The 26,811-nt window shown below is 43.6% G+C and overlaps 3 protein-coding genes across 3 annotated transcripts; 2 read left to right on the top strand and 1 right to left on the bottom strand.

The window, feature by feature from the left end:
* Positions 1 to 87: 87 nt before the first annotated feature.
* bora (bora aurora kinase A activator) lies at positions 88 to 3,463 on the top strand. Its single transcript, XM_079169260.1, has 12 exons — positions 88 to 179; positions 429 to 605; positions 740 to 846; positions 970 to 1,015; positions 1,123 to 1,201; positions 1,332 to 1,376; positions 1,489 to 1,545; positions 1,629 to 1,900; positions 2,099 to 2,261; positions 2,356 to 2,948; positions 3,065 to 3,211; positions 3,373 to 3,463. Exons 2-12 carry the CDS (start codon positions 450 to 452, stop codon positions 3,391 to 3,393), a joined length of 1,686 nt encoding a protein of 561 aa, XP_079025386.1. The 5' UTR covers positions 88 to 179; positions 429 to 449; the 3' UTR covers positions 3,394 to 3,463.
* Positions 3,464 to 4,544: 1,081 nt separating this feature from the next.
* dis3 (DIS3 exosome endoribonuclease and 3'-5' exoribonuclease) lies at positions 4,545 to 11,380 on the bottom strand. Its single transcript, XM_079168518.1, has 21 exons — positions 11,100 to 11,380; positions 10,665 to 10,822; positions 10,260 to 10,456; positions 9,950 to 10,023; positions 9,665 to 9,832; positions 9,267 to 9,437; positions 9,034 to 9,147; positions 8,728 to 8,865; positions 8,399 to 8,545; positions 8,204 to 8,320; positions 8,010 to 8,111; positions 7,472 to 7,536; positions 7,242 to 7,326; positions 6,974 to 7,101; positions 6,733 to 6,819; positions 6,439 to 6,595; positions 6,012 to 6,226; positions 5,679 to 5,847; positions 5,238 to 5,396; positions 5,012 to 5,134; positions 4,545 to 4,849 (listed from the first exon to the last, which is right to left on the bottom strand). The coding sequence occupies exons 1-21, from the start codon at positions 11,316 to 11,318 to the stop codon at positions 4,781 to 4,783; spliced, it is 2,862 nt and encodes a 953-aa protein (XP_079024644.1). The 5' UTR covers positions 11,319 to 11,380; the 3' UTR covers positions 4,545 to 4,780.
* A 444-nt stretch (positions 11,381 to 11,824) lies between these two features.
* On the top strand, positions 11,825 to 26,704 carry pibf1 (progesterone immunomodulatory binding factor 1). The gene is made up of 18 exons (XM_079168990.1): positions 11,825 to 12,292; positions 12,436 to 12,536; positions 12,804 to 13,002; positions 13,112 to 13,231; positions 13,901 to 14,034; positions 14,153 to 14,261; positions 14,363 to 14,482; positions 14,575 to 14,636; positions 14,739 to 14,864; positions 15,232 to 15,330; positions 18,690 to 18,855; positions 19,857 to 20,007; positions 20,311 to 20,401; positions 20,960 to 21,062; positions 23,065 to 23,195; positions 24,451 to 24,535; positions 26,061 to 26,240; positions 26,534 to 26,704. The coding sequence occupies exons 1-18, from the start codon at positions 12,026 to 12,028 to the stop codon at positions 26,585 to 26,587; spliced, it is 2,298 nt and encodes a 765-aa protein (XP_079025116.1). The 5' UTR covers positions 11,825 to 12,025; the 3' UTR covers positions 26,588 to 26,704.
* Positions 26,705 to 26,811: the final 107 nt, after the last annotated feature.

Raw genomic sequence — 26,811 nt, 5'->3', positions numbered from 1 at the left:
CGACATGTCTTCGTTGATTGGTTGCCAAGAACTTCCTGCAATGTTTCTATTGGCTAGCGGGCCTTAAGGGCGAAATTGAAATAATCGTTGGTTTGAACTCTCTCCCTGACGATTGTTTGCCGACTACTCAATGCATTTAGCTGGGTGTTCAAAGTCCTAAACTAATTTAACAGTTAGTTGTAAGTATCAACGGTGTATATTTATTTATCGTTAGCCAATATTAATATGTACCTTTCACGTTTCAGTAAAGTGGTGTGTTACGAAAGAGGACAGAGTTAAAGCTAGCTAATTGCTTCCTCTGAAGGCTACCGCTATAGCAACAGGGGAAGTAATGTAACTTAAAGAACGTTGACTTACCAAAAGCTGTCGTTTGAGTGGTTTATGTCTTTGTCAATTGTTTGTCTGAAATGTCCTTTTCCTTCATGCAGACCGGGAATATTTCACCTAAGATGGGGGACCGTATTGAGCCAACGTTACAGATCACTCCGGAGACTCCAGGCAGGCCTTCAATAAGAAACCCGTTTGAAAGTCCAAATGACTACCACCACCTCCGTGAACCCCTGATGCCAAGCCCCTCTGTCTTCAAGTCCAAGCCTTGTAAAGCGGTCAGTTTGAACACCTCACACCCATCCCCCCCCTTAGACCTACTACTATGTGGCCTTACTGCAAATATCTAACTACGGTCATATGTCCACATAATGTTTTTCTCTACTCACTTCCTCCTCTGTTTCTCCCTCAGACTCCACCGAAGTTTAACTGGTCTATTGATGAGATGTCCAGTCTTATCCCAGTGCACATAGACCCAGAGGACATCCAGCGGCAGTCTTTTTACCTCAGCCAGACGAGGTATGTTGTGAAACACCGTGGTCACAGTAGGCATGTAGGTATCAAGGACGCCATTGTGAGTACAAGTCATAATCCTGGTGTGTTAAATGCAAATTGTTTTGAATGTGTTCTCTACCCATCTAGGATGGATTCTGATATTGAGGAAAAGCGACAGAATGCTATTGAGCAGGTATGAGATTCTTATCAAAGCGAATCACATTGGATAGATGAGTTGATATAGTCACCAATTATTGATTCATTTTGTAAATTATGTAAATTGTCTGTCTCCCAATAAAGTTTTTCACCAAAGGAGCCATTGTGCCCTCGCCCTGGGCAGCACCAGACGCCCGTAAAGGCCCTCAGATGTACTTGAAAAGTAAGTTCATCCTATTGTTGTTTTACTAAGTATTTTCTAGTCCCATTGTCATCACTGTGTTTGCCTTTATTTTGTACATTATTTAAGCATTTCTACTTCATGTGTCTGTATTGTGTCTTTGCACTTGTAGGTTCTAAGTCTGCAATGATTGCAGAGGAGCCAGAACGAATCTCAGGTTGGTGTTTTCTTTGAGAGGGTTTTGACATCACTTTCTACAAATAGTGTTCAATCTTCTGCACCGTCTTCTTACTTGATTTTGATTTATTTCTATAATGTTTCTTTTACAGTTGCTTGTCAGACAACTCTTTCATTACCCTTGGCTTTCGATTTGGAGAAAGTACTGGGTAAGCCTCCAATAATCCTCAGTACAATAAATTCAGAGAGTATTTTACTATCAAGTCACCATCTTTTTCTACCATCTCCTCAGGGGATTATTACCGCTGCGATGAAGCCTGCGATGCTGTGCAGGAGAGTCTCAGTTCCTCCTCCTTGAGACGGAAACTCTTCCTCGATGGCCGGGGCACTTACAGCGGCTCTGACAGCTCCAGCCCACCAAGCCCAGAGAGAAGCCACATCACGGAGGAGAGGCTTTCTCTAAACCGAGGAGAGGGATCTGTAGGACGGGTCGCAGGGTCTGAGGGAGACGCTGTCTTTTGCTCCCCTTTGTCCTGTGGCATGTCGGCTCTGACTCCCTCTACGGTGAGTGGAGATGTGGAGGGATGCAAATGATGATTATTCCCAGAATCCACGTTCTGTTTATTGCCTAATCTATTCAGCACTTGAGGAACTCACCTTTTAGCTAAAAGTGCCTTTTAGCAAGGAGTTAATGTCCTTTTTTTCCTTATATTTGGTTGAAATTGTTTAGTAAATTAACACTTTGCATTGTCTTTACTATAGGGTCAGTTCTCGTCCAGTCCCATCCAGCACGGCTGCATCCGGGACTGCAGCCTGGGCAGCATCCCCAGTCCTCTGTTCCCTAATAAGTCGTCTCACTCAGGCCTCGTCTCGCCCACAGTTTCGCCTATTGTTGCACATGCAGCACGCACACCCACATGCTCGGGTATTTGTTTTGTCACGCATACGGAGTAAGGCAGAATTGTTTGAAGTTTATTGTTTCTCTTCAAACTGAATCTGACTCTCTGCTCTTTCTTTAGCTGAGAGGAAGCAGCCGAGCAATTTGACTCCACTGGGCGTTCCCCTGGACAAAAATGTCACTACTTGCAACGAGAGTCCATTTGTCGAGGGTTGCTCACCCATCCGCAGCTGCTCCCCGCACCAGCTCCATTGCCACAACGAGTCCCAGCACAACGCCAGACCGAAGCCCCGGCCCAGAGTCCGCTGCTGGGCCTCCCCTCCCCTCATCTCCCCGATCCTCAACCCGAAGCTTCAAGACAATCAGGAGGCTGAGCATCAACTCCCCTTCTTCTCTCCATCTTCCTCCTCCTCTTCCTGCTCCTCCTCTTCTCTCCCCCTTATGGACCTAGATCCAATTTCGCCGCTGGCCCGCGACGCACACCTCGCTGACGCTGAGAGAGTCATCCTGGATCCTATGGAACCCGTGAAAATGGAGGAGGGCAGGGAGGCAGAGACGGAAGGGAGGTTGGAGGATGAAGAGGAGGAAGTTGCGGGGCTTTCGGGACACCTGACCAGCTCTCGTATGGGCAATGTGTCGGCAACAGAAAGCTCTCATATGTTTGTGTCTCTTCTGGCAGAGGGAAGCAGCATACGCTACGATTCTAGCATGCAGGTTGGTGTGAGCAGAACTCAGAGTTGCTTTGTTCTTTTCTTTGATTTGCGATTATATTTAAGTTCTCGTTTGTCTTTTCATGTTGAGATGTTTGTCTGCTTCTCGGGTGCATTCAGGTGGACAGCGGTTACTACACTACCTCAGCAGGCACTGCCAGCCTTATAGACGGCCTCGGCCTCGGCTCTGACTGTCACGGCAAAGAGTCCTTCAGTTCAAACCTGTCAGAAGAAGCCTTGCAACTCACTCGACACACTAAAGTAAAGGTAAGTTAACCCTTTACACACAGACTGATGGATACGTAAGTTTGTGTCTTTAGATCTATTGCAGTGTCAGCACTTATTTAACACACGTGCAGACTTCACAAACATTTTTTAAATTCCTTTTTACTTTTCATGTCACTAACAATAAGTTTCTAATTTTCCAGGTATTTTATACTCACCACTGAGCCATCTGATCGATGCATTTTAAAGGGACGCTTCCACTGGAAGCTTAAGATGATTCATTTGTAACCAAATACAACAAAGTTTACACTGTGTTTTGAAGTGTTTATGTCGCATTGATTCGGTTAGGGGGATTGGTGTCAGTTTGAACTGAAGGGTTTCACAATTGGTTATTAATATTTTTAAGGTTTAAAGTTCATGTTGTCATACCATAGTGTGTTTCATCACAGGTTGGAAGGGAGAAGACTAACTCATAGCACATCTTAGTCCCAGTGTGAGACACTGATAAGCAATTATTATAAGTCAACAGTTCTTATGGACCGAGTACTGATTACTGGTATGATAAAGGGGAAGAAAAAAAGTAATTTCTGTATTAAATTTGCACAACAGTAACCTCCTTGAATGCTGTATTGACGCTGAAGTCATTTCATTTTTATTCGTCGCTGACACGATCAACCTGATAGATCCTGACTTTCAGACGACATCATATTTGTACTGTATTTATCTTTTTATAAAACAGTTTATCATGATGGTTTTTTTGATTTTATTGTTAATACAGATTGCTTGTGGATCTTATTTGGATTGTTATATTTATTCCTGAATAAGACACAATGAATAATGCCACTAGCCAATGAAAAGCTGATTGAGCCATTTGTCTTTTAAAAAAGTATATATATACATATAAGCATTGAGTGGATCGTTATTGCATTAAATAAACTTGAATTCTTTGTCTGGCTCAAGAAGACATTGTTTTTGAGTTGGTAGTTTCTACAAGTATTATCGTATTCTGTGTATCTTGACCTAATGGTTACATCACTGTGGTACGCAAACAAGACTGTGGACCACAGATACTCTTACAACTTTGTTTAGCAGATAAAATGAATAAACATTACAAATCCATCCCTGGCTCTTTTTTTTAATTAGTCTATTTTGATGCTTTTTTTTTTTTATGGACTCTGGCAACTGATATACATTACAGAATGAAATCCATTTATTTACACGTTGAATTAGAGGATCACCTGGCACCCTATCACATGCGGTAAATTGTGGACAATAACGACGTGTCTCTATTATGAACCACTTTCAGTCCAAGTACTTTTACAGATTCAATGGAATCACACTGGGCGTACGCAACACACACACACAATTAGGTAAAAACACTTTATTGATTGTAACTACATTGTTGACAAGTTCCACTGCGCTATGTACCAACAGGTGTCTCATATCATATAAAAAGAGCAGCGTGGTGCCACTTCACACGGGTTGATTTATTAAAATGGGCACCGTTGCTCAAAATATAACAGTTTACAGTGTCAACTCATAGACTTTTGCAACTTCTTGATCTGGAAGACCAGCTGGTGGTTCGGGTGACTTGCTGCTCTGCTTTCTGCGTCAGCGGTCCAGTTTTGGTTTCTTGGCCAGTGGTTCAACATCTGGGGCTGGAACACTCACACCGGTGATCTGAAATAAAGACAATTAACTTAAAAGGCTGCTAGTTTTGAGTAAATTCTCAACAAACTGAAAACAACATGTTGACCTTCCTCAAGAGACAAATCGCTTTGGCTAAAATGAAAGACGTACAGGTAGCCATAACTGTACCACTGGTCGTTAGTCAGTCCTTACCACAGGCTCAATCAGAGACATGCGGATCTTCTGGTGCTGAATGTTGGAGGCGTCCAGGCTGATGGTGACCTTCACCATGTCAAATATGTGGAAGGTGTGCTGCTCTACTTTCAGAGTGGGACCCTAAAAACATTTATAGAAGAGATCTTTAAAGCACGGCATCCTCTAATAGTTTTAGTTTAACAGTGTTGATCTAACCAGCTATAAAAAAACAACAACTTTATACCTCTTCATCAAAAAGCAGGTTTGGGCCCGCCTTGTCTTTGGCATCAAAGAAGACCGTTCCTTCCAGGCCAAACTTTGGGATGAGTACGATGATTGCGTTCTTCCTCACGAACAGAACAAATCCCTCTTCGTTCAGAATGCCTCGGCTCTTGAAGAACAACTGGAAAAAGATCATTTGCATTATAAGCCTGACTTTATGGTGAATGATGCAGTATGGTGAGAGGTCAGTTGGATTCCAAAGGCTCATGGGGTTATAAACAAACAGCTAATTCTTTACCACGATGGTTCCGGCATAGACTATAAATAAGAGGCGCACCCATTGGTTTGTGGACTACAGATTTGAAGTCACGAGTTTGGCACTTTGGCCGTCACCATCTTGTTTTTTTTTGCCACCAGAAGTGACACGAGAGTTTGGAGCTGAAGAAGAAGATATTTAGTTTACCTGTGTGTGGAAGGCCACAGATGCCCTCTGTGCATACTGAGACATTTTGTGTCTGTAATTGAGGTTGTTGGAGAGCGCTGACTGCTTTTGTTTATCCATCAAGTCTGGGTAGGTGCTGTCTGCTGCTATGGCCACTGCCAGCAGGCGGTGAACTATAATATCGGCGTACCTGTGCAAAGGAGCAGATGAAGAGGGGGGTAGAGGTTCAGATAGAGAGAAAAAGGGAAAGACATAAGGAGGTTAGTAAGAATTGTAGTGTCTCAGCTGTGCACGTCTTAGTTATAAAAGGCCTGACACAACATATTTAGTCGTTAAGAATATCTGTTTTCGTACCTCCTAATGGGGGACGTGAAGTGTGTATAAATGGTTGAAGCAAGGCCATAGTGGTGGAAATCGCTGTCCATGCCAGAACAAAAATAGACAGCCTGCATCATGCAGCGAGTGGCCAAGATGCGCAGCAGCGTGTTAAAGTACGGGAAGCCGTCCACTCTGGCCCCGTCAAGGGAGTCAGCCAGAGCCTTCGCCGAATCTGTGTGGATCTCCACATCCTGGAGAGAAAAGGTCACACAGGGTTGACAGGAATCAGGTTTAAGTTATATTCACATACATGTTTTGGGATATCTGAAAATACTGCCAATTAATGGACAGCATCCTCCATTCACAACAAGGCAAATTGATGAAAATAGCTCAAGCTCAGACAAGCAATAACGCTTAAAACGACAAGAAGACATTTTCTGCATGGCCATCCATCTCCACTCACCTTGGACTTTGCAGCTTTGAGCAGGATGTCGTAGTTGGATGGAGGCGGTGCTGGATGTTTCCTCAGCATAGCACAGTCTGGAAATTCATCGTAAATCTTCTGGGCAACTGAAATATTGGCCAGCAACATGAACTCCTCGACCATAGAGTTCGTCTCCCTAATAAACAAAAGATGGGTTTATAAGCATATGTCCAAAACGCACAGCCGGACAAACATTGAAATTAAGTTTTTGTGGAGAAAAGGGTTATATATAAAAAAGGATTCTGCAGAAAGCTCCTTTTTGAAGTCACCTACATGAGTTCTTTGGTCTGGAGGTCAATGGGATCGTGGGTTTCACTGTCGATGTGGAATCGGACCTCTAAGGATGACAGTGTCAGCGCCCTGAAAGAGATCAAATGTAACATAAAACACTCTTCCTGTTGAATACTATTTTAAGTTGTCAATAACGTTTCTTGGCCAAAGCATTAGAATGCATCCTCCTTCATTCTGTAAATCTATTCTTCAGCGTCCATCACTCCTAACTTCCAGTCCTTACCCTTTCTCTATCCTCTTCCTCTTGAGGATTTTGGCTAGTTTGTTGAGACCTCGCAGGCTCTTGGTGATGTCATCATTCTTGGTGGTGTCATCAATCATCATCTGGGCCTCAGCATAGGTCAAAGACGCCTGTAAGACAAGGAACCAGACATTCACAAAAAACACACTTGAAAACATCTTTGGTGGTAGTATCAGAGTGCATTTGATTCACACATCAACTGCAAAAGCATTGAGTGTATTTCATCGTACATCGTGTGTTGGTACTCTACCTTGGATTTAATGACACTTTTTGTGAACCGGGACTTGATAATCTCAGCCTTGTGGTTCATCTCCCAGATACATGAGAAAGCCAGCCTGGTAAAAACAAAATTGAATCAGAGACAAACATTTTAACAGCGAAACAGTCATCTCTTTATTCACTGAAATATTTTGTGACAAGAAGGAGCGCTGATGATATTTATTATGGTGCGAGCGTTAGTGTACGTTAGTGTCTCCTCACCTTTCCACATTGGAGCGTAGAGAACAAAGATTGGAGCTGAGCAGCTCAGGAACCATATCTATCCTCTGATGGACACACAATTTAAATTGTTTTAGTTTTCAAAATATGTTTTTATGAATCGATCAAATTCTAAAATCAACCATTTCGTGGTCACGGTAAGCTTATTGGTTTGCATGAAATATCCACATTTTCAATACAACCCCCCAAAGAAATCCTGGACTGAAAACATAAATAGATTTAATAAACTTTTATTACCAAGTGTGTTTGGCATCTTCACAGGGCATATATTGAAAGATGAATGGAATAGTGAAAAGAGACATTTGTGTGATTAAGCTGCAATCGGGCCCACGATGGTGGATCGTGACAGCACGGAACAAAAATCAAACGGCTGAAAACATGGCAACGGTGTCAAATAGTCTGCTACATTGTTAACAGGTTCGCTTTCTCCCAAACAAGAAGGCGTATGCTGGTAGTGACGTTCAAATTCTGATATTGTGAAAACACTCGGATGCGTGTGTGTGTGTGTGTGTTTCCTTACTTTGCCGCACAAGTAGACAGTGGTGCCCCGGCTCGCAGCCTCTTTGTCCATAGCGTTGCCAGGTCTGATGAAGTGACTCACATCAGCGATGTGGACGCCCACCTATAAAGCAAGCCAATAAAATACTTTAGGCCCATATGAAATACAAACATGTTTTTTTCCTACTTCGTAATGTATGTGTCCAGTACGTGCACCTCAAGGTTTCCATTGTCCAGCTCTCTACAGTGCAGGGCGTCATCTATGTCTGTACATCCAGGAGGATCCACACTGCACACCGTCAGAAGCCTCAGGTCCTCCCTCCTCCCCATGTCCTGTTCCACAAACATCAAGATTGATATATACACAGACCGAAACACATGTTCCTTCAAATCATAGGGCAATCTCATTACCTCTGGTGTGATGGCCCACGGCATCGTGGGAAGGAAACTGAGCACAGCCTGAGAGAAGGCCTGGTGGGGGACGTCGTGCTCCAGCAGCAGCACCTCCTGCTCCGTTTCCTTATCCCCTGCATTTCCCAGACTGCGCACAAAGTGGCCCTATCCAAGAAGAAAAGAATAATTAAAAATAATTGGTGTTTTTGCGCATATTATTACGTGCCTTGCTAGGGAAGTGCAGCTTCATATAAATATAGAAAACCGAAACAATTACATTTTCTGTCAAACTTTGGCAAGTCGAGATGTAGGATAACTAATATTCGTCTGAAGAGGTTCCAACTCACATTGGGATATCTGGAGTGTTTGGGCCAGCCGTCGATGGCCACAATGATCCTCTGGCCTGCCAGCATGGATGCCTGGCGCGTTTCAATGCGAATGCGCGGGATACGCCGGTCTGCCGGGGTGAAGAGATGTCGGGTTGACTGAAAGAAAAAAGGAAAGAAAAAAGACGGTGAATGCTGAGGATAGGACAGGGAAGTGCTACACAGCGTGTACAGTATACAGAGATTTACGAACAGCGTCACATTTTCTAAACAAGCATGAACTAAACTGTCTATAACATACGGTGTTCTAGAGAAGTCGAGACTTACCTCTTTGATTTGGGAGAGATTGAGCATGCCACAGAATGGCCTCCAGTTCCTTTTGATGATTCCCACTACTTGGCCGGTGGGCTTCCTGGCTGCTTCAGCTGCTGATATCCTCAACTGCTCGGACACACAGCACCACAAAGGTTATTAAGACACTGTAACTACAAAAGCCACTTTGGGGTCGTCATTCAATTAGTCTCTTTTTGTGTAACACAGCACCCCGATACCAAACTCACTGATTTCTCCTCGTCCTCCTCTTTGTCCTCCTCAGTATCGTCCTTTGCTGCGCCTTCGTCCTGCAGCACGACTGAGGAGGGCGCCACCCACTGACTGCGCGGCAACAGCTGCACAGCAACCAGATCTTGGTACACTGCTCTGTTGAGGTTCTGAAGACCTTGGATGAGAACCTGGCAGCAAGACGAAGGAACAGCACGGAGCTTTAAACGTTTGCATGCTTTCCTATTTTGTTTTTACAGTCAATTAACTTGTAGTTATCCGCTAAATGGAAAACCATGACATGACAAATTGTCACTCAAACCCAGTAGATGTCTGAGATTCTTACATTATCAGATTTTGGATAACTGTTCAGACAAACATTGTACATTTAGAGACAAATGCACACACACACACACACCTCTGTGCTGTCTTCCCCCTCTCCCTGAACAAAGACTGTGGCCTCCAGATAGTTGTCCCTGCTGGCCCTAAAGGTGCCCTGGAGGAAAGTGCCGCTCTTAATTCCTGCCTGGATCCTGGACAGGGGGAGGTGCTCTGGGAATAACACCTTACTGCTAGTGATATCGTGCTAAGAGAGGAAAGAAAAATAAATGAATGCAAGGAGAAGAGCACAGAGAAGGGGCAGGGGCGTAAACGGGAGGTACAGATACAAATCACGCATCCCGAAATAGTTTTTAGAGTTTACCTTGTCATCATTGGACAAAGCCAGACGATCCACAAGCTCAGGGTTCCCTATCAGACTCTTGATGTACTCTTCAACTGCAATGTAAGACAATAAATAATCGTGACAAAGTTGATGCCATTTGAAAGCATGTTAGCATACAATAGGAAATAGTGAGGAGACGTCTGCTGGCTGAAACACGTGTGGTCGTTCAATCAGAGTGGCCGTTAACCCCTTTGTAAGTTGTGGTAGAATTTAAAACAAGCTGTCTTCTTGATATGCAGCGTGTTTGTTCCTCGTGATATTTTCTTTCCCTCGAAGAAAGAGCGCTTACATCTGTACACCAGCAAGCCGCTCTCCTCAGCCTTCTGCTTGTTCCCCATATCGTTGGTGAGGAGGACCACCTTGAGTTCGTCTGCTTCGGACTCGGCCTTCTTCAGGTGCTGGCTGTACCATTTCACAGCCACGCGGATTGCGCGGTCGTTACGGTCATTGGCGCTCTCTCCGGGTTCACGTTCAATGAATGTCTCTCTGGAAGAATAGAGAGTATGGGGATGAATGTGTAAAATGGGCAAACAGTCATACTTTTCACAAGCAAATGTATATCACAGGGGAGTTCTAATAAGGAGATCTTAATGTGCATCTGGGCAATGTAGTTTTCCCCTGATTAATTTTACACATCACTATTGTGCAATTAAGATGTTGTGATGCAGTAAAAAGGTTCGTGGTGTCTTTGTACCTGTGGTGTTCGTTGGTAAAGGTGTAGAAGTGTTTCTCCTTCTCATGTATGATGTCCTTCAGGCGCTTATAGACTGGTGCACTGCGGTGGCGTACCTCCTCCAGCACAGTCTGAAGGATTATCACATTACGAATCACGGGGTCTTCCAACACGTCAATCTGCAGGACACAGACATTGTAAACACAAGAGGGAAGAAAAAAAATTGATATAAAAATGGCCAAGAATCAAGGAATCCCCCATACCCTACATTTATATTAAACCTCCACTGCAACATACTGACAGTATAGTCAGATAAAGACACACAAAGAACAATATATAGCTTTATTAATATATTAGAAGCACAATAACCATAAGATGAGATAATAAAGTTTGTATTATCACAACACATGGGAGCCACCAACTCGGGCAACAAGTCAGTGTGGACATTTTTTTTACCTGGTGCAGCACAACATTAGTGTCAGGAATCACATAATGTGGATAAGAGCACAGGTTGCTCTCAATGGACGCGTCTGTCTGCAGCACCGCGGACTCCTGTTTGCATTCAGCGCAAATTTCGCTTCCGCACCAAATATCATCTCTCAGGTAGTGCTCGCGCACAATCTTCATCACCCCGCCCTTCCGGGTCTTCCTCACGAAGGTTTTAGATTTCAACATGATGACGATTAACTCCTCAAGAGATGAAATTCCGATGTTTTTCTCCTACCATTTGATGACAAGCAAGGAGCCCATGTGAAAACTAACTCAGTGGGCCGACAAAACCTACCCAGAGTTTTGACAAACACGTGAAGTATGATTTCAGGTAGTGATATCAATCGTGTATGTTAAATTGTATTAAGAAACCATTTAGGAAAATAATACACAACGTATGCCTCAAGACATAACGTGATTTTACTTTTTTTAATGTAAAATAATTAAAAAATCGGTGTTCAACGTTAGTTTTGGTTGGCCATCCAATACTTGTTCAATGAAAACAAAGCAGAAGAAGGCAGAAGAGGGACCGATTGTCCGACTTCACAGCTCCCCCTATGTTGTAGGAGGAAATACTGCATGCTCTGTGCATAGAAATGAACCACAGACAAGTGGACGTTCGTTGTAGTGCATGTTCATTACCGCAGGGGGCGCTGTAGTCAACGCCACTCGTTACCATCGTAGTCGAGCCGTTGGCGGTACGCGGGCGGCCCAGAGCGGGACCCTTAAAAACAAAAACACCTCACCGAGTGCTCTTGTCAGCTCCGGGATATCACTTTAACGTTAAATTAGGGGTTTATATATCATTTTCTTGAGTATGAGGACAACATTTTGTAATATCACGTAATATCCGCTCCAGCATTTCGCTAAAAAGAGGACCAAAACAACAGAAAATGCCTCCCAAGAAGCAACAGCTGAGGCCGACAGCAGCCAACGTCTCCAGCTCCCTGGACCTAGAGTCGGAGGACATCAGCCTAGAAACAACGGTGCCCACCACCGAGGATGTCTCCTCGTCCGACGAGCAGCGGGACGGCTCCCAGAAGGTGACCCGCCAGCTGATCGAGCGGAAGGAGCTGCTTCACAACGTCCAGCTGCTGAAAATTGAGCTCTCTCAGAAAACCCTGATCATAGACAACATGAAGGCCGACATCATGTCCAAGGTAGGGAAGCTGCACAGTGTTTGTGTGGATATGTGAGCGTGACCTATCCCCAGTTTGTCCCCTGGTAACTTCCATTTCCCAAATGATCTTTGTTGCAGTAATAGTCTTGTGATTGTTTCCATGCATTGTTTTGTATATGTCAGACTGAGGAGCTGGAGGAGAGGCTGAATGATGCTCTACATCAGAAACAAGTTTTGGCCCTGAGACTGGACAGTCAGCTGAAACTTACTCAAGAGGAGAACAGGTGAGGACGTGTTGAGGTGGTGATGGACAAGGAAGTCCAGGCAGATATACTCTAATCTGCTCTCTCTCAATCTCATTACTATATATCCAGCCGTACAGTAGGGTTGTGTCTTGAGACACAATTAACAAACACATTATTGACTTCCAAGTAAACTCTGATTAAGATCACACACACCGGGGCAGTTAAGATGAAATATGAAAACTTGATCCCATCAATTGGCCGGTAAGCACAAATGTAAACTGTGCTGACAAAGATTGTAATCACCAGGAAGCAGCAGGCTCTGCGTAAGCAAGAGATGGAGGGCATCCTGCTGAGGCAGCAGCAGCTGGAGGAGACCAACCGGCAGCTGTGTGAGAAGGCCGGAGAGCTGCGCAGGTCTCTCAGGGACCTGGACGTCTCTCAGGACCGGTACCAGGAGCTCCGAGACCTCCCTGACGACAAGATCTCCATACAGGAGTACGTAGCTGTAAGTATGGGGGGGGGGGGGCTCTCTTTACACCACCTTGTCGGACCAGAGAGACACGTTATGAGAGCATGATGAAGCTGACATGGCCACCCTTTCTCTGTGTGGTTAGATGCGGTTCTACGAGGTGGTGACTCCTCTGCGGTCTCACCTGGCTGAGCTCAGTGTGAAGAGAGACAGTTTGACCGATGACCTGAATACACACAGAACCCAAATGAAGTCGCTGATGGAGGTACGGCACACTTACACCACACTACACCTCTATGTTGCATTCTGTCATCTTTATGTATATGAGTTCACTTGTTTTGAAGCTAAGCACATTGTGCATTATTGTATTCTTTATGTTTTATCACCATTTTTAGTTTATGTCCATTTCACCTCTGTCAAAATCATAGACTGCGTACACTGTAAAGTTCAACTAAACGTAACGTAATATGAGACCATAATACCAATTGGCTGCATTTTTTGCATTGTGCAAACGCTCCAGAACAAACACACTTTAAACACAATTACTCCTTCAGGCATCGAGTCACATATTTAGAAAGCATAGGTATGTAGAATGCAGAAAGGGTCAAGAGGTTCAGTTACTTTTTAACCTAAATGTGACAACGTGGAAGACACGTATGAGCCACCTGAAATATGTTCTGGTAATGCTAGACGTGTCGGTTACAAAATGTTCATTTTCGCAGCCTGCAGTGTTTAGAATGAGAGTGGTGTGATGAAAAAAATACCATCAAGTCAGCAGGCGCCTTGTAGGCATAAATGACGGGTATTCTTGCTGAATTCCTACCTGAAAAAATGTAGGCCGACCAAAATGTAGAGTGTTCAGGAGGTATAATGACCTAATATGCTTATTGCATAGTATAACTAATGATGTCAATACTTGTCTTTGTACCCACAGAGCTACGAGGAGGAGCGGCGGCTACGTACCGAGCTGGAGTTGAGGAGCCAGAGACTGACACTAGAACTGGCCGATACCAAACAGCTGATCCAAGAAGGAGATTATCGCAGGGACAATTACCCTGCCATCAAACGGTGTGTGTGTGTGTGTGTGTGTGTGTGTGTGTGTGTGTGTGTGTGTGTGTGTGTGGTGAGGACGTTTCAGCTGTTGCAAGTTCGAATGTATGTTAACCTTTCACACTGTGGTTTATAGTGAGCGCGACAGCTTTGAGGCAGAACTAAAGGACTTAAAGAGAAGATGTGAGACACTAGACGTGACTCACGCAGCAGTGACCAGAGAAAGGAACACACTCAGCAAAGAGGTGCTTCACGCACACCCACACCCATCATTTCTCTCCATAACTCTCACCGAAGTCTCTTTGAGTGTACTTTATTCTGTAATAGTTCATTTATTTTCCTCCAGGTGGCAACGTCGCAGCAGTCAGCGACTCTCCTGCAGAAGGACAAGGAGTATCTACACAGGCAGAACATGGAGCTCAGTGTCCGCTGTGCACATGGAGAAGACCGCCTGGAGAGGCTGCAGGTTCAAACAGTTGATCAGCCCGGAGGCTCAGCTAATACAACAGATGTTCAATAACAACTAACGTGCTCTCACTTCTTGATTCTGTGGTCTAGGTGCAATTAGAAGACACTAAAAAGGCGAGGGAGGACGCCTACGAAAAATATGTGGCATCCAGGTGAGGCTCTGCTGTTTTTACACCAGCAGCCAATATTCTAGTGTTTTTAATGTGGGAGACCTAAGATGTTCCAGTCCTTTATTTTTTTTATTTTTTTTACAGAGACCACTATAAGACAGAGTACGAGACCAAGTTGAGAGAGGAGCTGGAGAACATCCGGCTGAAAACCAGTCAGGAGATAGACAATCTGCAGAGAACCTCCAGGGAGATGTACGAGAGGGAGAACAGGTATCAGTCTTTTTTTATTATATATATATATATATATAACTCTTAACGTTAGTAAAAACTATGAAAAATATCAGGGGCGCTATTCAAACCCGAGGAAGTTGCACCCTTTGTTAACATTATCTAGCTAATGAAACAAGACCTGTGTTGTGTATCTAAAAACAAGTAATTTCGAGACAGTCTTTCCTAAAGCACAGAGTACAGCGTCAGTCAGCAACTGAAACAATGAATATGCAAACATTTAATAAGAGGAAGAGCTGCGAGCACAGGTACTTCCCAGTAGCATCAAAATAAAAGGAAATAGCAACATGACTTCAAAAGAATAAAAGCTTTTTTAATGATCTCCTGTTGTGTTTGTGTTATTGACCAGGAACCTGCGTGAGGCCAGAGACAATGCGGGGCTGGAGAAGGACAGAGCGGTGTCTTCTGAGAGAGACACTCAGTCCAGATATGACCAACTGCTGGAACAGTGAGTTTTTACCCTAAGATTTAATACACCTGTCCATACAGTTTGTATCGTACCGACAGGTACTTTTCTTTTTTCCTTTTAGTCTTTCTTTTTCTGGTCAAATAAAACCAAACCTATACCTTTAAACCACTAGAAGGAGAAAGGTTGGAGTGTGTAAACAATAAATAATATAGTAGAATCTGCTCTATGACTAACATACAGTTCACCTCACAAAATTCTCCTGTTCTACTTCTCAGTATTCACCATTTCTCTGATCTTCAGCAGCTACCTGCAGACCCAGCGCCTCTTTTAGACACTCAAGTGAATAAATTATTAAGACAAGATGTCACAGAGTTCAACGGCTCCGTTGGCCATTTAGAAGTCAAACAGTACGACTGCTGTCTTTTTAAATATATGTGACTCGAAACACTATAAATCAGGGACAGAACATCACCTGAGGACAACTGTTTAACTGACAGACAGCTCGGTATATTTCTTGTCAACAGTGTGAATTTGAAGTATGGCGTCTCGTGGCTAAACCACATCATTTCCTCATCCTTAGTAGTGTGGCCTCTCTAAGCATGATCTATAAAGCAGGCGTCATCGTGACCTGGCTCTAAATGTATGTATCACTGTACCATGAGCTTACGTTCAGCTTGAGCTTCCTCTGTATTTTCCTGCAAGCTGTGAGCTTGTTGTTGCTCCGATGCTGATGTGTGAGCCAGCGGCAGTCTGTCATTAGCGCGTGTTGTGGGAGCTGCAGGAGTTTTGGTGGCTGTGGTTCACCGTCTCTTACTAAAGATCACATGAAGGCTTTGCTGTCTGTGTGTGTGTGTGTGTGGGGGGGGTCAGAGGTTCACTGAAGGTCAGTTTAGTAACAACTGGTGTCACTGGTCTGGTCACCACTGACTTGAATTGTAAGGCCCTCCTCCACAGCATGAGAATATCTCGCTTTCTGAAGCGATCCGTCTCCTGAATGCTTCACAGGTTGTACAAACGAGCACATGCACTTTAAGGGCACGAGCCATCTGGTTGCACGACTGTATTTATAGTACGGTTGCTGTAATTGTGACAGTATGTTTTTTTTGTTGCGTGTGCTTTGTGATTATAGATTTCGTCGCTCAGCGCACCGAAACAAATTTGAAAATCAACTGCGGTTGGTACGGCAATAAATTACTGAATCTGAAGGCCGGCTGCCATTTGGAAGTGAAATGGCGGGTTTGAATTCAAAGTGAGACGACATACTGTGTCGTACTGAAGACTATTTAGATGCTGAGGAAATCCCCTTGAACTGTGGGATTTTAAATAGCTTCTTTTTTAGACTTGCTTCATCTTTGCACTTGACAAAGCCGGTGCAACGATTAAGCTAAAGCTTGTTTGTTTTATTCAGATTTTTACACATTTTAATGTCCTGCTGCTTTTAAGTGATCTCCCGATTCCCAAACATCCTCCTAGTGATTTGTATCCAAGTTGCTCGTCACTATCTCGGCCCCGGGCAACAATGCCCATCTCAGTCCAGCCTCAGAACACGCCTCAGGGTCACGGCCTTGTAGGAAGTTTCAAATCTTGCGTGGAAATTGCAACAGACATGTTGTGAGCCGCGCTGCGCACACGAATAACAGCAGTTATTTCAGTCAGCCTCCTGAACAATGTCTCCTGTTCGTGCTGTATTTCTGCTGCATACACACATGTCTGCCTGTGAATAAATGAGATGTATTTGCATCTGATTTGTCTTGGAACACATTTTGGAAACATGTTCTTAGTGTTGAAAGGAACTAAGTAGAAAAATATGTTTTCCACAACACGTCTTAACTGAACTTTCAGTACTACGGAGCATTTTTTATTTACACTTTGTTTCACAGTATTATTGTATCTGCAACCAACAGGCAGACAGAGACGCACGTACACAGCAGCAGCAGCAGTAGTGTCTCTTTCCTGGGTTACTACTACATACCAGTCATTTCTCTAGATCCAAGCCACCAGCTGTTGGTCTTTCTTTACACACACACATACACACTTCACTCTCCCTTGCACTCTCTCTCTCTCTCTCTCTCGCTCTCTCTCTCTCTCTCTCTGCTGCGATCACATTCCCCCTCTGCGTCACATCGCAAGCCAGCAACGACAGATGCGATCCTCAAGCCCTTAACCCCTAACCCCACGCATGCCCCTATTTTTGGGGCAAAGAATGAGGCGGACAAGCTTGAAATGGCGTCAGATGGTTTGCAGCATCGAGGACCAGCTTGAACCTCGGCACTCTGTTACAGAATGCTGGCCAACGGGCTAGTTACGGTGATCAACATGTCCAAAACAAAGACGAAGTATGCGGTTTTTCTATCAGACCTTAACTTAGCTGTAATGAGATTGCCTTAGGGATACCCCTGAGTCAGGTGCTCTGTAGCTGTACATACTGCCTTTTAAATCATTTTAATGGCAGTATGTCATTTTAATAAAATATAATCTGACAGCACAGAGAGAAGCCCACTCTGGTAAAGCATGCCCCTTTTTTTTTGGACCATCTAGCCACCATTAATAAAAGAAGGCAATGTTGACCATGTGTACATGTCTGTCACTGTGAGCACTCAGCTCAGGCCTGCGCTCCGTGGATGATGAAATCCTATCAGGTCAGCTGTAATGGAGAGTTATTAATATTATCCAACCAACCTCCATGGTTTACTAGAGTCTGTGTGTGGACGAGCACTGGGCTCAAACAAACGTTGCCTGTCTTTGTTTTACGTGTTTGGGGAGGTAGAACTAACCATAGATTCGCTTGCGATGTTGTTGTTGAATGACATTAGAAGGGTCGATCAATCTTTCATTTTCCCCACCGGCTCTGTGTTTTGTGAAATCTTTCCCACGCATGGAATTGTGTCAACTGAAAACAGAAACTATAGAATACGTTCTATCTCTTTTTTTTATTATTATTACTGAGCACCTGAGTTGAAACAAGTTTCTCTTGCTGCCAACTACAGTCATGCTTAAACAAGAACAAACGTTGCTGGGAGGGCCATTAATAATTGCTCTATCGCAGCCAAAAGATTTAAGACCTGCTTTCCTGCTTGGTGACGTATAGCACCGCTGGAGTTGCCAAGCCCACGTACCACAAACCACTTTGAACATTAAAAACTGCTAAATAGTCACTTCCTTGCCAATTTCCAAACAAGTTTGATTATGCCTATAGGTAAATGAAGGAATGCATTGCAACATTTGTTTTGACACCAACAGCCATGCCTGAGCTCAACCAGCGGCGCAGGTTACCTTCTGTATCCGTCTGCACCAACACACATGACCTCACTTATTTGAACACACCTACTCACGTTCATGTTCAGTGAGGTGTGTGTGTGTGTGTGTGTGTGTGTGTCTCCGTGTCTCCGTCCGTGCAGGTTTCGTCAGCTCCAGCTGGGTACCGACAGCCGCGTAGCAGAGCTGTCCAATCAGGCCAAGCTGCACTCCTTCGAAGCTGAGCGCACTCAGATGGTCAAGGATGAGACGGCTAAGGCGCTGGCCCAGTGCCAGGTGGAGTGTGAGAAACAGCAGAAGAAACTGGAGGTACCCCTAAACCCGAGGACAGAACGAAGACGTTTTACTTGTTGCATTACAGCGGTACACCCAGTAATTAGTTTATCTCTTCATTTCCTCTCATGATTTGATTTCAGCCAGTTAACATTTATTGTTGGCTTTAGATAGATATTAAATGATAAACAAGACTATACATCCGTGCCTATGTCGTTGACAGATTCCCCCTTTGTTCATTCATATTCTACAATTTTAATAGTACGCAATAAAGAATATAACTGTGCCCATATTTACAGATTGACAACATGAGTGTTTCTTGCTTACTTGCTGTAAACGTCACGTGAACGAAAACAACCGAAAATGCACAACCGGTGCGTAAACCATTGTTCCGTTTAGGGAGGAGTCCATTCATAGTGCTTAAAGATTAATGCTCCACTCTCCAGCCAGTCTTTGTATGTCGGTCCGGCGGCTCCGTTCTTATCTCTGTCCACTGTAGCACACCCATTTATACAAGAAGTTAATTGAGTGCAGATTGTTCTTGATGTCTGGATGCACTTAGCCGAGGTTCACCTCTTCACCTGTGTTTAACCCCGTCCTGCACGGTGAAACCATGCATTGTACATGATCATGAGGGTCAAAGATCTTTTCTCTTTTTAATCACACAGTGAATGAAGAGCTAGCTTTTGACTTTGTTGTTCAGCTTTGATTTTGTTCCCGTTCTTTATAACAGTGAGGTTTAAAGCTTTTTTTTTGGAAGAAGAGTCGTCCTTTCATTTCGATTTTCTTCCCTCCTTTTTTTGCTTTCACTCCTCTCTCTTTGTGAACGTTTTTTTGTCTATGCTTGTAAATGTGGGGAAATGTAACACAACTGGGGGTACAAACATTTTAAAGAAAAGAAAAGAAAAAAGACAAAATACAGTAAAAATAGGATTCCGTTTTTTTTTCAACCGGCCACCACAGGCTCATTGGCTCTCTGTCTCCCCCAACCCCTCTGCCTCTTTTCTCTTTCTCTCTCCTCTCCTCCTGTCCCTCAGCTCCTGACCCAGGAGTTTTACAGACTGCAGACGTCATCAGAGAAGCGGTCAGCGGAGCTGCAAGCTCAGAATGCCGAGCAGGCGTCTCGGCTGGAGACGTACGAAAAGCTGGAGCAGGAGTTGGACCAAGTCACCATGCAGGCTGCTGAAAGTAAGAACAGTGTAGTCGGACAAACGAACCAAGCACTGCTTCCTTCAAATGCCTTGTTCTGGCATGAGGGAATGTGTCTAATGATATTAACAGGTAGCATAGTATTGGATTAAGATGTAGGGATCGCTATTGTCAAGCTGTAGTGAAGGGCCTTGTGACAGTGGATGGAACAGAAGTTAAAGAGAAAAGGAAGATGTTGTGTAACACAACAGGACAATAAAATCACCCACACGTCACCACATTGTTATCATAATGGTCCTGGAGATGTATGTAGACAGTATTTGTGTTTCTGTCTGTTGCCAGTTGAGAATGAAGAGGAGGCCGAGAGAGTGCTGTTCTCGTACGGCTACGGAGCCAATGTTCCCACGACGGCTAAAAGAAGACTAAAACAGAGGTACAGCACATGATGCACTTCACTTTTCAAGAACAGGAGGACACATAATACGAGATGGCACTATGTACATGTGCAACGTGTGTGTGTGTGTGTGTGTGTGTGTGTGTGTGTGTGTGTGTGTGTGTGTGTGTGTGTGTGTGTGTGTGTGTGTGTGTGTGTGTGTGTGTCTCTGTCATCATGGCGGCACAATGTCTTCCTGGAGACACCTACTGTACGGGGAACCACCACAGAGGCGGTTGCGGGTACTTTGCCAGCTGTTTATATTTCTATCTGACTGTTGACACATTTTGTCACCGCGATAGCATCACAATTGTGAAAGCTGCAGGTTGACTTTGAAGATGGGGTGTGTGTGTGTGTTCCGAGCAAGGGCACCGCATTTTTACGCCACACTTTAATTTGAAGCATGTATGCGCAGCCCAAAAGCACAAACTGATCCCAACTATTGTGGTTACATAAACAGCAAGGTAAACAACATGGCGGTACACGCCAGTGTAAACTTGTTGGTGTTGTCATGTTTTGGAATTTCCACGACTGCGTTTGTGTTTGCGTGTCGTGCAGCGTTCACCTGGCCCGCAGGGTGCTGCAGCTCGAGAGGCAGAACACGTCTCTGAGGAGAGAGCTGGACAGACACAAGTCACAGACCGGACAGATATCTGAAGAGGTAAACACACACACACACACACACACACACACACACACACACACACACAGCGTGCAGGTGTTCGCCTGCCTCGGGACCATTATTAATGATATAAAGTTTAATTTTAAGAAAATGATTTTAAACAAACACTCAAAGCTCTGCAAGTCAGTGCCTGTAACACACACTTGTTTTTCCCACTGTCACAAATCTCCTACAGCAACTCAGTTTATGGTTATTCCACAGCGCCGTTTTTTTACCTCTCCCTGATGACACAACATAGTCATTATCTCTCATCACCAACCATTTACCTCCTCTCACCGTCGCACGAATCTCTGCTGTGAAAGTCAGCGGTGAGAGCCCATCTAATCGCTCTCTTAAAGACCGACGCGGCAAAACAAAATAAAACAAGCCCGCGAGGTCGGTCACCACACGTATCATCAAACACACTTGAGGATTCCCTAATGAGAGTGTCTTCTTCTCTTTTTTTTTCTCAGAAAATGTGTAGAAGTTAAACAATGGTCCAGCCACTTCTCTGAATCGGCTTTTAAAGCTGTGCCAAGAAGATGACAGGTTGTTTTAGAACAGACAGCAGACATCCCATTCTTTGTATGAGAAGAGCGAGAGATTTGTCTTAGTGAGTGTCACACTTGTTGCCACAGTGGCAAAGACCGTGACGGCCACGCTCTTCACTCGCCCAACAACCCATCAGGCCAGTCGTTGTTGCCTTTTGTTTGGCATGTGTGTGTGCAATGCTGAGACTTATGCTTTTGGGAGTGTGTATTCTGTCTTTGCCAAATTCGTGGAACCGAAGTCACGTGTCTACTTCTCATGCCTTTGAAGCAAAAAAAAAAAAAATCATCCAGTAAGGATTGAAATCATGGGAGCGACAGCTTGGGCAACCAATGTGCTTGCTTTGCTCCCACTCCTTATTATAATCTCAATGAGGAGAGAGATTGCGCAACATAGACTAGAGAGGCTTGGCAGGTGTGAGACTAAATAAGCCAGCTATTCAACTGTCAGGTGTGACTGACTGGCACTCGTCTTGAATGCCTCATAATGCATCAAACGTGAAAAGGGTGAAGAATTATACTTTTTATTCACTAGGAAGGGTGTTAACCACTTAACCACCCACACAGATGCCCTACCCTCCCACCCAGTTCTGCTCACTATACTTACTGGCTGTAAAAGTGGTTTAATGTGTAACACCCTAACTTTATCTATTGTTTTTGCAGATTCTAAGCACGATACGTAGTGAGTAATATCTTAAAACACACAGAACATTCAGACTCTTAAATGAAGGATCGTCAAAAACACAGTAAAAGTGCTTTTCTGACAGTGATTTCAAGAAAGAGGTTAAGATGACGAAGTTTCACTGTATTTCATGACTTCATACTACTACTTTTAATAAAAAGGAAACAACTTGGTTACGTCTTCATAAAAACTCACAGGTATTGGCTCTGCGTATGACATCAGAGATAAGGAAATCTTGGCCCTGGTTGTGAGTCATACATACATTTTATAATATTAGCCACATCTAAAGTCGGGCTGGCCGATAAATCTTCTATCCTGATACAAGTCATTGCATATCTCACGAACTATATTTATCATGACATAGCAGGTTTTCTGGTAATTCAATAAATAGTCTTAACGGCCTATTTTTGTATACTTCAGTGTGAATTTAACATTTGCCAAATGGAAAGTTGGAGAGTGCTTCCTCATTTAATTAAGAACTTCAATGCAAAGTGAACACAACAGTTTCGAGCGAAGTTATAGATTATAGTAACATTCCTATTATAAATAAGTCATTTCAGTACATTGAACATCATGATGAAGGTGTGTATTTCTTTTAGTTGCATCATGCGTGACTCTCTACAGTTTGTGAACTGGTACAACCTGTGGAAAAAAAATCTCAGGTGTATCATTAAGTGGGGCTGAACAAAAAGGAACCTCGGTTAAACCTCACATTGTGAAGGCGAAGTCATTTTTTTTTTAACGATTACTCAATTTGTGTGTTGTTCCTCAGCTGTTGGCTGCCAACCAGCTGCTACAGCAGACACAGCAGCCCTATAGCTACCTGATCGCGACGGTGAGACAAAAGGACACACAGATCACCGCGCTGAAGGAGAGGCTCACCTCGCTTGAGGACGATGTCAGGTACATATACAGAGCGTTCCTTCACGAAGAGGACACGCGCGGCCTTAAGTGTTAAGTCTACACCCTTGGAGCATCTGTTCCTCTCACACCGATCTAATTATGACTTAGTGCAAAGTTGCACATGTGCATGAGTTTGTCTGTGCCCAATAAATTTGTTTTTAACATCTGAACACTATAGCTTTTTGGCCCTGACCCTGACCTAAATCCCCCCCTCCCCCTCTGTATTTTCACCTGAGAAATATGCAAACTGACAGACTACAGGTTTTCTCTTGCTGCTCACTACCGCTGAGCTCTCACCTGGGGCAAGCATCAGAGCAGAAAAAAATCCCCATAAGCTTCTCAAACCTCCCCACCTGACAGATATATATTAGATGTTTTCCTCTGGCGATGCAGTGATATGTGTTTAACAGCAGAGACACAGACTCTCACTTTATGTACTTCAGTCTGTCTGTGTTAAGGATTAATTGTATTCACAGTTTGTTTTGTGAGACCATAGAAATTGACAACAACAACAACAGAGTCTCAGCAGAGGGAAATCTCGGGCTATAGGAGTCACGAGTTCCAATCTTTTTGTTTCGATTTCTCAGTGAACATTGGTGAGGCAACCAAGCCGCTCTTTCAAGATTTGCAAGATGATTTGCTTTAAAGCAGCACCATCACAAGCTGCTGCTTGCGCGTGTCACAGCCCCAGGAAAAGAAACACTTGGACAGTACTGGAGTATTTCTCACAAGATACAATTCATTATTTAGTATATTTTACAAATTCATGACTTGTGTGTTCAATGTATTGCTCGGCTCTTGATGGTTTTATACCAGTGATTTATGGTCACAACTCATAAACCAAACTGCTGCCATTTAGATGGACTGGTTTACAGTCCTGCACATTTTTCCCCCTTAAACTATACTTAAGTACACAGTCACACAAATAAGACCACATTCAGATTTTAATGGATACCACACCTCCACACCTGGCCCTGTGTTGACCCTAACCTGAGCCCAGCCTAAAGCCAAATACATCTCTTATTAACAAAGGATAGCTACAGTATTCAGTATGTTACACTATTTCTTAAATGTGACGATATCATCTCTTTTAAAGAATCTCTTAAACCATAAATCAGTGATTCACAAGTAACACATGACCTCGTAAGTAACTAGAATATTGATTTCATTCCTCACAATTTGTTCAGTAATGTCTTTCTATTAACCTAAAATCTGCTCTCTCTCTCTCTCTGCCTGTTCTTGGGTGCAACCCCAGTTCTCTGAGGAAAGAACGGACTGCACTGCAACAGGTGAAAAACAACATGGCCGCCGATCTGGAGAGACTCCTCAACCACCGAGAGGTACACATGATGACGATGTCCGCTGCTGTTTTTCATGTTAGCTATGTGAAGTTTTCTACTATGGTGATATGTAGTTGTGACATCGGCGTTTCAAGTCTCTCGTTCTATTCCAGTGTATTCGGCTGTTTCAAAAACGGAAACAATACATTCCAGCGAAACCTTCTTTTGAAAATAAATATTTATCAGTAAAATCACCATGTTGCAGCGCATGTCTGCGTCTTAAAAGGCCAGAGTACCGCCGAGTACCACAGATTCAACCTCTTCTCCACTTTTCAAACTGTAGCAAAATATGAAAACATTTTTTATTATGCCTCCGCGCCGGCGATAGCATCTGGTCCATTCTAGTGAACGTGGTTTCCCAACGGGAATTTCTTGAGATTTGGCAAAAATATCCACCTGGACTCGAGGATGAACTGATTAGATTTTGGTGGTCGGTCACTGTGACCTCACAAAACACGTTTTTGGACATGACACAAGAATTGATAAGCTAATAATGACAATTTCACATAAATGCCTTACGGGAAAAAATTATGAAGTGGTAAACTTTTGGACAGACGTAGATGTAAATTGCAACTTGACTGAAGATTGACTGAGATTATTTAAATCATTGATTCATCTTTTGAGTTTGTTTATTCTATAAAACATCAATTTTTATTAATTTGCTTAAAAAATGACAAACCATTAATCGATTATCAAAATGATTGCTGATTCATTTTTTTTTACTAATCTAGCGATTCCTAAACTTTTTCACGTCAAGGACACAAATTAGACCACAGACCCCCTTTCGATATGAGTTCGATCCCAGGCTCGCCCTTCTGACAGGGTTCTTGCTTTTAGATGTTTTATTACAGAAGACGTATGAATGACCGACTAATCGTACTGCCGTTGATTCACTGTGTTGCAACGCTTCCTTCAAGATTGCGTGTGCTCTTATGTGCGTGCACGTGGGAGTGTGTTCCTCAAGCCAGCCGTTTGCTGTTCAAAGTATGTGCCCTGTCACAGACAGCTGTTCCTCAGCTTGGCTGTTTGGGATGCCACCGTGTGTGCGTGTGTGCGTGTGTGTGTTTGTGTGTTTGTGTGTATGTGTGTGTGCTCGTGCGTGTGTGTGTGACATGCCAGGGCTCATGTCCTCAGGGGTGATAAATAGAACCGTGAAATGGCCCAGAGTCCTCCCCTCTGCCCTGCTGCCACCCCTGCAGACCCTTGAGCTTGTTGAACTTATTGCAAGTCGTCCCATAGTTGGAGTTCAGCAGACAAACATGTCATCAGAAATCAGCAATAAACATTCCTGGAAACATACGTTTAAAAGTAAATGTTTCACAAATTGTTGAAATAGTATCGTCAAGTATTTCAATCACACTAGATATTTTTAATACATTTATGATATGAATGCTTAGTTGACCGGGTGATTGGTTTGAGATATCTGGCCTTTTGGATGCTACACTTCCAGTTATTTCTCATGTAGATTCTTGTGTATTGTTTTACCCTCGTGTCCCTATTTTCATGAACCATGTTGCTTCTTTAGGAGTTAGCGGTGATGAAGCAGGTCCTGATCAGCATGGGGTCCAGACAGGGAGACGCTCTGAACCTGTTGGAAACTGACAAAACTGCTCCGAGGACCTCTGGTGCAGGAAAACACCAGTCCAAACAAATCCACAGGACCACAGAAGAAGAGTCACCAAACAAACCCAAACCCACTGTGTTCGTAAGTGTCTGACTTGGCAACTCCCTATATGAGTCACAGCACCTTAACCTGCCTGGACAGAAGTTCATACAAAGGAGCTCTAGGGATTGACAGGAAATGATTCATCATTTTTTGTCATTTAGTTTCATATGAGCTTCCCACTGCTGTCAGCTGACTAAAGACATGCTGTAGTATGAATCCTTGAATCATGTAAAAGTCAAATTGGCGAGAATATCTTAACAATCCAAGCAAGAGCTCCTGCTGGCATGCACTTTATAACCATCATTCTTCCTCTCTTTTCCTTTCATTTGCAGACTAATAAAGAAGTTCCTGATTGGTACAAAAAGACGAAGCAGAAACCCAGATGAACATTACTTTCTGTTACTATTGGTGCTATTATTTGTCATGGCTTTAACAATCGTGTTATTTTCTTTCTTTTTTTAGGATTTTTGAAAGTCAGCAGCTTTTGAAATACAAAAGCAGAAACTGTTGCTAGTGTCCGAGTGTTTTGTTGTTCTCATCCGTGGTTACATATTGTTCAGAGAGGATAAATTCCCCGCGTACTGGTCCAAAACCAGAGGTATTACCTTCC

This window comes from Pholis gunnellus (assembly GCF_910591455.1).
Source record: "Pholis gunnellus genome assembly, chromosome: 11".
Taxonomy (NCBI): domain Eukaryota; kingdom Metazoa; phylum Chordata; class Actinopteri; order Perciformes; family Pholidae; genus Pholis; species Pholis gunnellus.
The sequence above is the reverse complement of the archived record's forward strand: the minus strand, read 5'-3'. Positions and strand labels throughout refer to the sequence as shown.

Bases quoted from the DNA above. Each gene is read 5' to 3' on its own strand.
- bora (XM_079169260.1), top strand. From the start codon at position 450: ATGGGGGACCGTATTGAGCCAACGTTACAGATCACTCCGGAGACTCCA. The intron at 1,202-1,331 runs GTAAGTTCATCC...TTGCACTTGTAG, and splicing joins CCCTCAGATGTACTTGAAAA to GTTCTAAGTCTGCAATGATT. The intron at 1,901-2,098 runs GTGAGTGGAGAT...TCTTTACTATAG, and splicing joins CGGCTCTGACTCCCTCTACG to GGTCAGTTCTCGTCCAGTCC.
- dis3 (XM_079168518.1), bottom strand. From the start codon at position 11,318: ATGTTGAAATCTAAAACCTTCGTGAGGAAGACCCGGAAGGGCGGGGTG. The intron at 10,823-11,099 runs GTAAAAAAAATG...TGTGTCCTGCAG, and splicing joins CTAATGTTGTGCTGCACCAG to ATTGACGTGTTGGAAGACCC. The intron at 5,397-5,678 runs GTAAACTAAATA...ATCTTTTTCCAG, and splicing joins CTGTGGCCTTCCACACACAG to TTGTTCTTCAAGAGCCGAGG.
- pibf1 (XM_079168990.1), top strand. From the start codon at position 12,026: ATGCCTCCCAAGAAGCAACAGCTGAGGCCGACAGCAGCCAACGTCTCC. The intron at 13,232-13,900 runs GTACGGCACACT...TTGTACCCACAG, and splicing joins AAATGAAGTCGCTGATGGAG to AGCTACGAGGAGGAGCGGCG. The intron at 14,483-14,574 runs GTTCAAACAGTT...TCTGTGGTCTAG, and splicing joins ACCGCCTGGAGAGGCTGCAG to GTGCAATTAGAAGACACTAA.